This window comes from Rhinatrema bivittatum, chromosome 4 (genome assembly GCF_901001135.1).
Source record: "Rhinatrema bivittatum chromosome 4, aRhiBiv1.1, whole genome shotgun sequence".
Lineage (NCBI taxonomy): Eukaryota > Metazoa > Chordata > Amphibia > Gymnophiona > Rhinatrematidae > Rhinatrema > Rhinatrema bivittatum.
The window spans coordinates 123,421,514-123,437,146 of NC_042618.1; the positions used below are offsets into that span (position 1 = coordinate 123,421,514).

The window sequence follows — 15,633 nt, forward strand, 5'->3', positions numbered from 1 at the left end:
ATGGGGATGCACCAGCATCTGCTGTGATGCTCTCAAAGCATCCCCCATGGTAAAAAGCATCAGTCCTCCAATAGAACGGATAAATATGAATCTGTTATTTACTCTTTCAGATAATACAAGGACTAGGGAATACTCCATGAAGTTGCAAGTAGCACATTTAAAACAACTCAAAGAAAGGTTTTTCACTTAACTCGCAATTAAGATCTGGAATTCATTGCTGGAGGATGTGGGTAGGGCAGTTAGTATAGCTGAATTTAAAAAAGGTTTAGATAAGTTCCTTGAGGAGAAGTCCATAAACTGCTAATAAACAAGTTGACTTAGGGAATAGCCTCTGCATTTATTGGCATTAGTAGCATGGGATCTATTTAATGTTTGGGTACTTACCAGGTGATTTTAACCTGGATTGGTCACTGTTGGAAACGGGATGCTGGGTTTGATGGAACCTTGGTCTGACCCAGTATGGCAATTTCTTATGTTCTAAGATTGACCTATGATGTTTTCGAAACTGCATTGAGGGTCTCTGCCACAGGAATCTGTGCTCATAGACTCACATGGCTGCGGACTTCAGATCTCCTTCAGGAAGTGCAGGAGTGACTCACTGATATGCCGTGTACTGGAGAATAATCTCTTTGAGATAAAATGAAGGACATGGTAGCTCAGATGAAGTACCACCATGTGACACTCCAGAAGCTCTCTGTTGGCACCCAGAACCTGTCCTCTGCTAGGAGGTCTTCGAGGTCTAGCCACAGGAAGTCTTCTGCCTGAGGAGATACTGTCCTCTGCCAGCATGACCCTTATAGCTGTCCCAGGCAACAGAGGACTCCAAAGCCCCAGACAGCACCTCAGTCATCTCTGGGGGTGGGGTTTTGACTGGATTGCAGGGAGCATAGCCAATTCTGCTATACCAGGAATGATAGACTCTCCATTCAGGAGTAGGCTGCAGTTCTATGCAAACCAGAGGCCCTGTGTAACCTTATACAAGTGTGTTCTAGCCATCATCCGTGGAGGGTACAGATTAAATCTATTGAGTCCTCTGCCAAATTGCTCTCCAAGCCCCTTTTGTGGACTGGTAGTGATGTGGATGTTCCTAGGCCCTTTGTCTCAGTGAAATACGTTTTGACATGTCATTCAAGAAGTCATTATTACTAAGTTAATTTTAATAAGCAGTCTTTTTAATTGCTAACAAGTATAATATTATACATGACATTTGTGCTAGAACCTTGTACTTGCCTACCTAGACAGGCACTAAAGCGAGATAAAGATGCTGAGCTACAAGGTTGTAAAACATTTTGAACTGAAATGAGGTTAGTTGACATTCCATCTAAAAGCAGAGAACGGGTCAGTTTATATTCCATCTAAGATTATAGAAACATATCTAGAACAGAGACAAGGCTGCTAACTCCCAAATTCCAAGAAAACATTTACATATGAGACTAGGATTCATTAACTTGGACAATGAGAGCAAATGACCATTCAGCCATTCAGATTGTTTATAATAGAAAGCCATTCATAGAAATTGTGACAATTATGTAACCTAGTTTAGGGGTTGGAAATATTCAACTGTAAATTCTATATAATGCTTTATCAGTAAAATCATTTGAGGGAGTTTATGCTGGTGCCGTGCATAGCACTCTGCCTCTCCATAAGGTACCTTATTTAGTATCTATATAATTTTAAGGCATTTAATAAAAACTTTTTTCTACAGCTAGTGACTTTAAACATTCTTATTTCAATGAATCACAACAGATGCGACCCATCAGAATCTGGAAGAGATGGTAGATGAGATTGCCTGCTTGGCTGCTTTGTTTAAGGGAGGGGGCACGATGGTCTTTTCCTTACCTTCACCTTCTCTCCTTTGCCAGCTGGTTTTCTCTCTCCTCTACTTCAGAAAGGAAACCCATTGATTTGAGTTTTTGTCTTCAGAGCCACAGCTGGAGAAAACTTTATTAGGATAAGATTTATGGTGTAAGATTTATAAATTAAGATTGGCATAGAGTATAGCTAGGGATGTTAGGATCCTTATCAGACTAGACACACACAGTTTACTTGGATCAGTTAGACTAGGACATATGCAGTTTCCTACTGGCGCACACAAGAGGGTTATTGTATGATTGTTAGCTAGATTAGATAAAATAAGATTAAGATGAGAGAAAATCACAGAACTAACATGTTTTAAGAGTACAGCACTCAGTTTAAGGATAATATATGAGATGTTTAGTATGATATAATTATCCTTGTTAGTATAATTAAATGAGAGAAAAATGTGCAGTGCTTGTCAGTGTGTGTGTGGGTTAAATGATCTTTTCTGGGAGATATGTAATGTTGGTAATGTGATATGTGAATAAACATGAATGAGCAAGGAATTATTTTGAAGAAATAGTTTTAATAGTTTCTGTAAATTTAAGGTAACAGTTTTAAAAAGCTTTTATAAATTCAAGGCAATGATTAACGTTTGAAGGTGTTTTATGTCTTGTTCTATCTGTTTCTCGTGGACTTTCCTCTCTAATAGCCAGGGCAGTTGAGCCTGTTCTACCAGGGCAGAGAGAGTGGGGATTTAAATCACATTTCTTCCTGATTCCAAAGAAAACAGGGGGACTCCCATCCCATTCTAGACCTGAGGGCCTTGAACAAGTTTCTGAAAAAAGAAAAGTTCAATATGGTTTTCCTAGGCCCCTTGATTCCCTTCTTGCAAAAAGGGGACTGGCTATGCTCTCTCGATCTCAAACACGTACACCCACATCGATATCTTACCCGGTCACAGGAAGTATCTCCAATTCATGGTGGGGAAAACCGCACTTCCAGTACCACATTCTGCCGTTTGGGCTAGCATCTGCCCACGTGTCTTCATTAAAAGCTTAGCTGTGGTGACAGCACCTTCGCAGGCTAGAAGTTCATGTTTTTCCCTATCTGGACGATTGGCTGGTCAAGAGCATCTTTTGGGCAGGGGCCATGGAGTCCATGTGCTCGACCATCCGAGAACTGGAGTCACTAGGGATTTTAGTCAACTATTCCAAGTCCTATCTCAGCCTGTCACTGAAATTGGACTTCATTGGACCCCTGCTAGACATGACTCAGGCCAAAGCCTTCCTGCCCTGGCAATGTGCCATCAATCTGATGGCTATCGCAGCAGAGACTTAAGCAAGCCAGCAGGTTTCAGCGTAGCATATGTTAAGACTGTTGGGCCACATGGTTGCATTAGTGCACTTTATTCCCTTCTCACATTTGCACATGCGAAGAGCCCAGTGGACCCTAAGGTCCCACAGCATCTACAGGACTGCATCCATGTCACCCAGTCCCTCCAGGACTCCTTGTCCTGGTGGTGGGTAAATTCCAATCTGGAATGGGGGTATTCTTCCAAAGTCCACGGGTTCAAATTGTTATAACAAATGCATCCACCCTGGCTGGGGGCTCATGTTGATAGACTCCACACCTAGGGCCTATGGTCTGCCCAGGTATGACAATATCAAATCAATTTCCTGGAGCTTCAGGCAATCAGGTACACTTTGTTGGCTTTCAAAGATTGGCTGTCCAACAAAATTGTACTGATACAGAATGACAACCAAGTGGCAATGTGGTATGTCAACAAGCAGGTATGTTTTCGTACCTCCTGTGTCAGAAAGCAGTCCAGATATGGTCATGGGCTCTCTTAAGGGTTGGTGCTCAGGACCATATATCTGGCTGGAATGGAGAATGTGCTTGCAGATGAATTGAATCTCTCCTTCCGATCCCATGAATGGAGGAAAGCTGACAGTCGCTCAGAACCATATGGTTGGAATGATTTATCTTTAAAGAATACTAAGAGCAGGGAAAATAGGGCATCCCAGTAGAGAGGTTGCAATAAATGCTAAAGTGGACCAGTTGTCTTTAAGTAAAGTGCAGAAAGATTCCACTGCACTGCTATTAATTGCATCAGTAGCATGGGATCTTCTTAGTGTTTGGATAATTGCCAGGTTCTTGTGGCCTGGTTTTGGCCTCTGTTGGAAACAGGATGCTGTGCTTGATGGACCCTTGGTCTGACCCAGCATGGCAAGTTCTTATGTTCTTATGTAAATTAGCCCTGTCAAACGTACTTTGAAATGTCTGTATACAAATGCAAGAAGTCTAAAAATAAGATGGGAAAGTTAGACTGCATAGCACTAGATGAAGAGGTTGATATAATTGGTATCTCAGAGATCTGGTGGAAGGAGGATAAGCAACGGGACACTGTGATACCAAGGTACAAATTATATCAAAATGATGTGATGGATCAAATTGATGGAAGAGTGGCACTATATGTTAAAAAGAACATTGGATCAAACAGGATAAAAGTTCTGCAGGAAACAAAATGCAATGTTGAATCTCTATGGATAGGTAAAAAAAAAAAAAAAAAGAAAATAGTGGGAGTGTGTGTTATCGTTCACCTGGCCAGAATGAACAAACAGGCAATGAAATGCTAAAAGAAATTAGAGAAGGTAACAAAATCAGCCCAGTAATAATGGGTGATTTCATTCTAGAGAAGTAAAATTCCTAGATGAAATAAATGGCTGTTTCATGGAACAGATTGTACAAGAACCAACAAGAGGGGAACTATTTTAGACCTAGTCCTTAGTGGAACACAAGATTTGGTGCAAGAGGTAACAATGTTGAAGCCTCTTGGCAATATTGATCACAAAATTATCAAATTTGATTTAATTGGAAGGAGTAAAAAAAAAAATCTACTGACAGCATTCAACTTTCAATTTTTTCTTAACAATTTTCCTCATTTTATAATAGTCACCTTTTTGAAAGGAGCAACTGCAAAGTTTGAGTTAGCTCAGGCATGGACGTTGTTTAAAAATATCATCTTGGAAGCTTAGACCAGATATATTCTACTTATTAGAAAGGTGGAAGGAAGACTAAACAACTATTGGCATGGTTTAAAAGGTGAGATAAGAGAGGCTATAATAGCTAAAAACATCGTTCAAGAAATGGAAAAGGGATCCAAATGAAGAAAACAGGAAAGAGCACAAGTACTGGCAAGTCAGATGAAAAGCATTGATAGGAAGCAAAGAGAGAATTTGAAAAGAAGCTAGCTGTGAAAGCAAAAACTCATAATAAAAAATGATTCAGGTACATTTAAGATAAAAAGCCTGCAAAGGGAGTCAGTTGGACCATTAGATGATCAAGGCGTAAAAGGAACACTTAAGGATGACAAAGTCAGAGAGAGACTAAATGAATTCTTTGCTTCGGTATTCACTGAGGAAGATGTTACCCATGCTAGAAATGAATATTCAAAGGTGATGATTCAGAAGAACTGAAACAAATCTCAGTGAACCTTGAAGATATACTAGGGCAAATTGGCAAATATCAGTAACATCATCTTTGGTACCTGAAGACTGGAAGGTTGCCAATGTAATGCCAATTTTTAAAAAGGGATCAAGGGGTGATCCAGGAAACAGACCAGTGAATCTGATGTTTGTGCCAGGCAAAATGGTAGAAGCTATCATAAATAACAAAATTTCTGAACTTATAGATAATCATAATTTAATGGGACAAAGTCAACATGGATTTAGCGAAGGGAAGTCTTGCCTCACAAATTTGCAACATTTTTTTTTATGGGCATAAATAAACATGTGGATAAAGGTGAGCCTTTTGATATAGTGTATCTGGATTTCCAGAAAGCATTTGACAAAGTTCCTCATGAAAGACTTCTTAGGAAATTAAAAAGTCATGGGAATAGGGGGCAGTGTCCTATTGTGGATTGCCAACTGGTTAAAAATTGGAAAACAGAGAGTAGGGCTAAATGGTAAATTTTCCCATGGAAAAAGCTGAATAGTGGAGTACCCCAGGGATCTGTTCTGGGACTGATGCTTTTTAATATATTTATAAATGACCTGGAAATGGGAACAAGTGATGACACAAAATTATTCAGTTGTTAAATCATGAGAGGATTGTGAGTAATTGCAAGAGGACATTGCAAAACTGGGAAACTGGGCATGCAAAATGGCAAATGAAATTGAATGTGGACAAATGTAAAGTGATACACTTAGGGAAGAGTAAACCAAATTATAGCTATATAATGCAAGGTTCCACATTAGGGGTCACCACTCAGGAAAAGATCCAGGTGTCAATGTTGAGAATATTTTGAAGTCTTCTGCTCAGTGTGCAGCAGCAGCCAAGGAAGCACATAGAGTCCTAGGGATTATTAGGAAAGGCATGGAGAATAAAGCAGAGAATATCATAATGCCTCTATCGCTCCACAGTGCGACCTTGTCTGAAGAATTGTGTGCTATTCTGGTCACCACATCTCAAGAAAGATATAGCAGAATTTGAAAAGCTACAGAGAAGGGCGACCAAGATGATAAAGGGGATGGAACAATTTCGCTATGAAGAAAGGCTAAAGAAGTTAAGACTCTTCAGTTTGGAGAAGAGATGGCTATGGGGAGATCTACAAAATAGTGGAATGGAGCAAGCAAACATTGATCAATGTATTCTTTCAAAAAGTACAAAGACACACAATGACGTAACTAGGTAATACATTTAAAACTAATAAGAGAAAACATTTTTTTTTACTCAACATACAATTAAGTTCTAGAATTTGTTGCCAGAGGATATGATGAAAGCTATTAGTGTAGCTGCATTTAAAAAAGGTGTGGACAAGTTCCTGGAGGAAAAGTCCATTGACCATTATTAAGGTAGAGTTGCTGAAACTCGCTGCTTGGAAATTATTTATTCCTTGGAATCCCCCCAGGTACTTGTGACCTGGCTTTGCCACTGTTGGAAACAGGATACTGGGCTTGATGGACCTTTGGCAGTATGGCAATTGGCAAATCAAATTTTTTGCCTGTGGGGAAGCCTGGAGGTGGATCTTTTCACTATGCCTTGAAACAGGAAGGTTCCTCAGGTCTGTTTCCTGTACAAGACACTTGGCAAACCAGCCTCAGGAGCTGGTTTGCCAAGTCTCCTTTATGTGTATCTCCTTTATGTGTATCTCCTTTATGTGTATCTTCCAACTCCACTGTGGCAGACTTTGAAGCTTCATGAGGATAAACGGACTATGATTCTAATAGCCCTTCATTGGCCGAGACAGGTCTGGTTTCCACTCCTTCAAGAGATGTCTATCAGGAAACCAATCAGGCTGGGGAATTCCACAGATCTCATCACACAGGATCAGAGCAGGTTGCAGTATCCAGACCTTCAGGTCCTGTTGCTCACAGCCTGGATGTTGAGAAGTTGATTCTACAACCATTTGATCTCTCGGATGATGTCTCTTGGGTCCTTTTAGCTTCCAGAAAGCCTTCCACTAAAAAGTCTTATGCACCAAAGTAGAGAAGGTTTTCTTTGTGGTGTGAGCAAAAGGTCTTAGATCCTATCTCTTCTCCCAAAAAAACCGTTTGACTACCATTTGCACCTTTCGGAAGCTGGTCTGAAGAACCAACTCTATTAGGGTTCACCTGAGTGTGATTGGTGCATATCGGCACGGTGTAGAGTGTAAGCCCATCTCTATACAGCCTATAGTTGTACGGTTCATTCAAGGTCTGCTTCACTTAAAGCTTCCTCTAAGGTCTCCTACTGTGTCTTGGGACCTCAGTGTGGTTTGGGCTCAGCTGATGAAAGCTCCCTTTGAGCCACTGTGCTCATGTGACCTTAAGTACCTGACCTGGAAGGTCATATTTTTGTTGGCAGTCACTTTAGCACATGGGGTCAGTGAGCTCCAGGCCTTAGTGACTTATCCACCTTACACTAAGTTTTTCCACGATAAGATTGGCTTGCGCGTGCACCCTAAGTTCCTGCCTAAGTCTATCATCCAGACAAAATTGTTTCCCAGACCCCGTTCTCACCAAGGTGAATGAGCCCTGCACAGTTTGGTCTGAAAAAGAGCCTTAGCCTTCTATCTGGCGAGTACAGAAGACCACAAACAATCCACCCAACTTTTTGTCTCTTTTGATCAGAACAGTTGTGGATCACCATTGCCAAGCAGACACTTTCCATTTGCTAGCAGACTGCATCTCCTGGTATGCCCAGGCAGGATTGCATCTTGGGATCTATGTCAAGACTCACTCTGTTCGACCCATGGCCGTATCAGTGGCCCACTTAAGAGCAGTCCCAATGAAGGAAATCTGCAGAGCTGCGATGTGGAGTTTATCATCTTTCACGTTTCATTACTGTTTGGATACGGATGGCTGACACAATAGCAGGTTCAACCAATCTGTCCTTTGGAACTTGTTTGAGGTGTAGAACCGAACTCTGTTCCCTCCTAGGGCCTGTTATGTCTGTTCAGGCTTCCCCACTCCTGTTACCAACAAAACTTTGTTCTTGTTGTGCCCATTGGCACTTTGTTTTGTTTGTCTCCTTTTTTTGTTTGGGGGGAGTCACCTGTAGCTATAGATTCACCCATGTGTGAAGACTGCCATCCTGCTTGTCCTCGGAGAAAGCAGAGTTGTTTACCTGTAACAGATGTTCTCGGAGGACAGCAGGATATCAGTCCTCACAAAACCCTCTTGCTACCCTCTGGAATTGGGTTTCCACTTCTTAGGTTTTGTCCTTATTTATTATATTTCTTGAATTCTAATTTATAAGACTGAGGGGAGCCCTCATGGATATGTGGTATATTGCATGCGTGAGTATGCCCAGAGAGGCTCAGTCAAAGTTCTAGAAATTTTGACATAGGTTTTCTGTGCCTGGTTCCATCAGATGATGTCACCCATGTGTGAGGACTGACATTCTGCTGTCCTCTGAGATCACCTCTTAAAGGTAAGCAACTCTGCTTTACATGTTCATTATAGGTATCCTGAAAACATGACTGGCTGTGTGGGGTCAGTAGGACAGCATTCGGAATCGCAGGTGTACTGATGCCAAATCCTTCAATAGGAGAGAGCTTCAAAATATTTTGTGGAAAGTCCTAGGCAACACACAAATTTTAAATGACATATTGAATGACAAATATATGTATATGATTGTACTGTCTGTAGTTCAGTTGTACATAAGAGATACATGGTTTCATTTATTTACATAGTACATTTATCCTAAATGTATCATAGCAGCATACACAAATCCACAAAGAGAAAAAAAAAAAACCCAGCATCAGTAATTAATATTTTCATCTTTGAAGGGATTGAATGGAAACAGTTGAGAAATTAAAAGCAACAATATATTTGCAAGCACTATTAAGCTGGGTTAAATAAGGATATGACAGATGATACTAAAACGTACCCTTTTCCCCAAATAAAAAAAAATCTACACCCCCCCCCCCCCCCTCCAACATGTATCAGGTAACTGTATCTTTTAGCCACCAAACACTGGGAGATTTCTGTCTCTGTAAATTAGTTATCTGGAAAGACTATTCAGATGTTTGTCTTTTAGTAAGAAATTTTATTTCAAATTTCTTATAATCTGCCCAATCTAGTAAACAGTTCTAGGTGGATTACAGTATAAAATATAAGCATTATCATTGTATGAACACAACATAAAACTCATTATATATTCATTCTTAGTATCCACTTAAAATCAATGAATCTAAGAAAAAGCTTGTGAAAAAAATGTTTTCAGATTTTTATGAAATGAAATCATCCATCGAAACGAAGCTCAGCAGGTAATGCATTACACAATGTTGGGTCTCTTGCTGAAAATGCTTACCGGCAGGCCTCCCTAATAGAAGGTTTACATCAGCAAATGCGATTCAGTGCAATGCGAAGAACGATTGGGGTATAAGCTAAAAGCAAGTCTGAAGATACTGTAGGCACTCTCCCTTCAAAAGCTTTAAAAAAAACTAGGATAATCATCTTAAAAAGCACCCTTTGAGCCACTGGTAACTACTGTTTATTGTTCCAGTTTGTAACCAGTTGCAGGCCTGTTAGCCATCAGTGGTATTGTTGGACACAAGCACTGAGGAAGATGGTTTACAATCTCCATTTATATAAAATGTTCCTTTGACTTGCAGCAACAAAACTTCAAACAGAAAGTGGTGGCCCTCTTGAGAAGGTTTAAAGTTTCAGATGAGGTATGTGAAGTAGTGTGACTGCAATGCTATGAGGTATGTATTTGTAATCTCTACTGTCCTTATTTCCTTCTCTAAACCCTACATCATGCCTCATCCCATCAAATTTATTTTTCACTTCCAACATGAAGTAAGGTTTACACCAACATGAAATCTCTGAATCTTTTTGTACTTTTCCAAATATATACTTTGGGATTAGCTGGTTTTTGTTCTACTTGATATTTTACTGCACAAAGCAGTTAAATAAGACATAGAGAAAATGACAGCAGATAAAGATTGCAAAGCCCATCTAGTTTGCAGATTACTGATGTAATACCACAGACCCTGCTTGATTTCAGACATTACCTTGCATGTAAGGATCCTATGTGCTTGTCTTGTCTTAGAATTCTGTTACTAGTTAGTCCACCATCCTTCCCATGAAGAAGTATTTCCTTCATTACCTCAGTCTTCTCCCCTTGAGCCTCATATCAAGGTCCCTTGTTCTAGACCTACCTTTCCATTGAAAACTATTTGTTGCTTCATTATTTATACATTGAGTATGAGGTTCAAAACATATGCACATAGGAAATCATGAACTACTTACTGACTTACGCACACTGCACAGATTAACAGCATTACTTTTTCCCCAGTGCATTATGCATAGGATGTAGATTTCATGAAATAGGTTTCCACAAACAACTTCAGTTGCCTTGTTGAACAAACCAGATTTTTTAACTAACTATAGCTGTGGCAAACAAATCCTTGCCTTCATCACTTCATAGAAGCTGGTTTTCAGTGTCAACAGAAAACTAGTACAGAAATAATTAACTTTTCAGCTGTCCATGGTGGTGAGGGTGAAGATGGCCAAAATTAGCAGCGGTATTACTGTACAAGTAACTGACATTATGTTCAGAAATACTAATAAATGTAGCCACTAGAGAATTATGAACAATGACCTTTATCAGACTTTGTACTAGCACTATCCATTACTTATATAAGTCACCTGCTGTGCATATCTTACAGAAGGTGACTTACATAAATTCATATGCTCAGATGATATGGCCTTTGTAAAACAGGTATACATCTCAAGAACATTTGCCAATATAACTGCTGAGCTAATATTTCTGACGCTGACTAAATTCCTCCAAAATAAGTGGTTTTCTAGCTGAACAACCATGCAACAAACACCATCACTTGATGTGTCCTTGGGGTAGAGTAGAGTACCTAGATCTCACTCCAAAATATCGAGAAGTTATTGTGGATAGAAGTCTGATCTACAAAGCCCTACAGAAACAATTATGCAAATTGATCAAATCAAGAGCTACTGTCTTACTAGAGAAACTTGCAGGAATGACCTAGGATGTCCCAACTGAGGTACTGTAAAATGCCGACGCTTTGCTGGTCTGGTTACAGGCAGAGTACTGTGCTTCTATCTGATCTGAGGTTCATACCTAAAATTTCTATATACATAATAACATGACGCATCATAACTATAACACTACACAGGCACTAATCTTGTAGCTTCCTATTTTGGCAAACATTCTGCCACCAGATATTCACATAAACATGGAAATTGCAAAGGGGTTTAACTATTTCCTTGTCAACAACAACCTAACCATTAATCAAGACCTCAACAATGCATCTCATTGATAACTCAAGATCTAGTTCCCATTCTGGGAATGTACTGATGCTCAGGAGGCCAACGTACATATCTCACCTATGAATGGAAAGTTAAGGACAAGCCACAGTATGATTGTGGCTGTGTTACACACACTATTGCTCAAATAGTGAATGACTGTGATCTGTGCTTCTTTGATGGAGGAATGGCAAAACTATATTAACTCTGTCCACCAGCCATAAAAGAACTTCCGGTCCTTGATGTTGATATTTAGCTCCTGAACATGTTCCCATATGCAAGAGACAGAGAAGGCATGGGCACAAATATTTACAGTAATAAAGAAGGAACAGTACAAAAAAAGAAACAGAGCAAATGTTGGTTGTTCTGTTCATTTTTTTTCCTTTTTAAAGGGCTAGTATATAATTGGCAAAGAAATTATTTTGTGCTAAAGCAAACTGAGTGTTAAATTCATGTATAGATCAGAATTGGAATACAGTGCTGAAGATTAAAATGTGGGCCTTCTCTAATTATGTTATGATTAGAAGTTGACTGCAATTGTTCTGCATGATCTGTACTTATTTTAGAATTCACCAATACATTTTGTGTCTAGGTGCTGGATTCAGAACAAGACCCAGCAGAACATGTCCCAGAAGTGGAGGAAGACTTGGACCTTCTGTATGAGACACTAGATATTGAAAACCCTAGTGACAGTGGACCTGAGATGGAAGATGATGACAGCGTTCTAAGCACACCAAAACCAAAGTTAAAGTAGGATGCTGATTGAGTTGTGATTGAAAGCTTAGCAGCTCAACTAGTAATTGTTGTATATCTTATTTGCACGTTAGAGCAATTAGTGAGAAAAGTGACATTCCAGATTTAGGGATTTGGACAAATCTTAGCTGTGCCTCCTTTCTCTTTTCTCCTTTGCTCTGAAATTGGAAAACAGGTATTTTTTTTGTTTAACATGTCTTTATACTATGATAGCACACAAAAAACGTATCCACCACAATTTATAATAATATATTAAGGGACCTTCATATCATCCCCTCACTTTGACATCTTTTAGAGCCTTATGTAGTGCTCTATCGATGAATCAAAGGGTATTCCTTTTAATCATTGGTTGGACATTTTTAACAATTTTTTTTGAATTATTTTTGGAAAAAAAGCTTTTAAATGTTAACATGTGCAGTACTTCCTCATTTCTTTGAAATTAATTCATGCCCAAAGTTTGGCAGCTCTGGAGAGGTTGAAACTGATGGTTCAGAAACGGCCAATTTTAATAGTGGATGGCTGAGCAGGCAGCAAGGCATTTTTCAGTAGGAATGGGGAAAGGGCTTGAACTGGTTGCAGCATCTTACTAGAAGCAAAATTTTGAAAAACTCATTTGCAGCATGGTTTCTCTAAACCATGAAGTAAAGAGTCTGGGTCTAAACATGAAGTCATTTGGATCTTAGGGTTTCGTGTCAGTAAACATTTGACTGCTGCCATGATAATGGGTAGGGTCTTGCTGTCATTTTGAACCTGATTTAATAAACCTTCATGTATTCTAACTGGTACTCATGCAGCTGGTTTGAAAATGAGTACATTAATTATAGGTACTCCTCTGTTTTTATGTAACTTATACAGAAACAATTTAACCCTTAATTCCAATATTTTGATGCTATCTGCTTAAGATTTTATTACTTAGAACCAAAATATTGGACTTATGGGCTAATTAGACCTTTTTTATATTCATTTGTTGCTATGCTGAATCTCCACATCTTTGTAACATTGGTAAATTTTTATGGGCTTCACAATGTTCAGTTTAGGGGAGCTTTTTTGCTTATTTCTTATGCAAATAATTATAATGTTTGCAAATTAAATCTATAGAATAAAATATGGATATCTTGAAAATCTTGTATTTATTAGATTATAAGCTTTAGAAGCAAGCACGGACAGTCAAGGAAAATTAATGAAATTGCCAAATACAGAGACGGACATGCTATTTGTGGGCAAAACCTGTTGCATGTAAACCGTTGTAACTATCTTGTCATAGTACAATCTCTGTGCTTGCAGTGTTCATACTGTGTTACAAGCTGTTAGGAGATAAATGTTGTACAAATTCCTGAGTGATACAATACCTATTTTATTGTGTTTTAATTCCTGCCAGACCTTATTTTGAAGGCCTTTCGCATTCTAGCTCTCAGACTGAGATCGGTAGTATACACAGTGTAAGAAGTCAAAGGGAACCTCCAAGTCCTGTAAGTTCAGTCTTAATATAAACAGCTGATTCATTCCAAGCTTGCTTCAAAACAGAGATTGATTTGTCAGATTTCATATCTTGTACTATTTTTTTATGGTTTTTAGCTTTGCTCTTGTGATTGACTGATAATTCCTAAGCAAGGCAATTATACATTGTGGATAACATGTATTTGCTGAAATTCAAGCAACTAGGAAAGCTAACAGTATGTCCAGTTGCATATGTAAAGATGGAAGCTGGAAAAAGGCAGGGTAATACATTGCCTTGCATAAGTCACTATTAAAACTCCGCTTGGAATACTGTGTTCAGTTTTGTAAACTGTACCTTTTGTAAGGATATTTGAGTGGATTGATGTGGTTCAGAAAAGAACCAACATCATGATACAAGACCTGCAATACAAACCATATAAAGAGAGGTTTAAGGTTGTCAAATGGAGCACAGGGGATTTTGATAGGAACATACAAATATTTGAAAGGCTTCAATTAAAGTACAGGAAGATGACATTTGATTTTGATTTATTCATTTCTATTCAGCATGCATGTAAAAAAAATTCTTTCCCTTGAAGTGGATTACAAAAATAGGTAAAAAAAAAAATAAATAAATCACAAATCAACAATACTGAGCAACTTTCTGCACCAGGCACAGTACAATCTAAAAAAAAAACTTAAAAGGACTAAAGAGACCACCCACAAAAAATAACACTGTTAAAAATAAATAAATAAATAAATAAGCCCATCCAAAATAGCCCCAATTCAAAGATAATAGGTCATGATATGAAGTTGCAATGAGGAAGGTTCAGAGGAAATAGTTTACTGGGAATGGTGGTTAACCACCTGGAATAACCTAATTCACAGAAGGTAAAAGCATGCTTGGGACAGTTTTGGAAATCAGTGATAAGAACAGGTTTTGAAGGTCCTGGGTTCATCTACCCAGAACAGTTGAGTACCAAACAAGGCAGTTAACAGAACTGTCCTGGATAAAGAATGATAATCCTGCAGCTGTCTAATTTGCTATTCTTTGAGCTACTTTTAGCCTCTCAATATCTTTGTAATTATATGGCCTCTAGATATGAAAGTAGTACTCAAAAGTAGGCTCTTACTAGTGAAACGAACAACAAACCCATTAAGGGCAGACTCTAGTGCTCAAAAAGTGAAAAAGGAAATTTAAAAATATAAAGTTACCGTGGGAAGGTATTGTGTGGTTTTATGAACTGTCTTGGTTACTTCATACACATCCTTAAATTGTCATCCTGGAAATAAAGTCTAATGACCTGGAGAAACATGACACTATTTACATTTTATGAAAGCTTTAATACGTGCCTGAAAATATTTTTCAAAACTTTTTTCTTTTGGGGGCCAATGGTTAAGATGAGGTAGGGGTATAAGTATTTGTTGAACACCATACTTTGAGGTCCCTTAATTTTATTTGTTTATATTTACTTTCTGCCTTTGTTTTGTGAGCACTGTAAAATTTCAGATAACTCTTTGTAGGTGCTGCTTTTTGTTTCTGTTATGAGTCACCCACTACTCCATTTTTAGCTTTTGATATTCTGGAAGATTATTACTAACCCATACGAGCAATATTATCTCCTTTTAACTACTGCTAATGACTTCTATGCAGATGAGCATACTGTTAGGTTTCCCTGATGCATTCTTGCATTGACTTGCAAGCTTCAGGCCATCAGAGATGATTACTGCTACATTCCTTTATTGTTTAACAGTTGCTAGGTCTTGTTGTTCTAATTAATAAGTGGCTCCTGGATTTTTGTTTCACCCCAGATGCATGATTTTAAACATTTTTGCATTGAAACACAGCTTCCAAATCCCTTACCATTTCATTTTT

General features: G+C 38.7%; 1 protein-coding gene across 4 annotated transcripts in view; it reads left to right on the plus strand.

Moving 5' to 3' along the window:
- Positions 1 to 15,633, plus strand: part of PACS2 (phosphofurin acidic cluster sorting protein 2) — a 490,004-nt gene that overhangs the window by 393,847 nt on the left and 80,524 nt on the right. For all 4 annotated transcript variants that reach the window (XM_029598809.1, XM_029598810.1, XM_029598811.1 and 1 more), the window contains exons 8-10: positions 9,899 to 9,958; positions 12,163 to 12,320; positions 13,702 to 13,792. In XM_029598809.1, the coding sequence (XP_029454669.1) occupies positions 9,899 to 9,958; positions 12,163 to 12,320; positions 13,702 to 13,792 (309 nt within the window). The remainder of the gene's footprint in view (positions 1 to 9,898; positions 9,959 to 12,162; positions 12,321 to 13,701; positions 13,793 to 15,633) is intronic.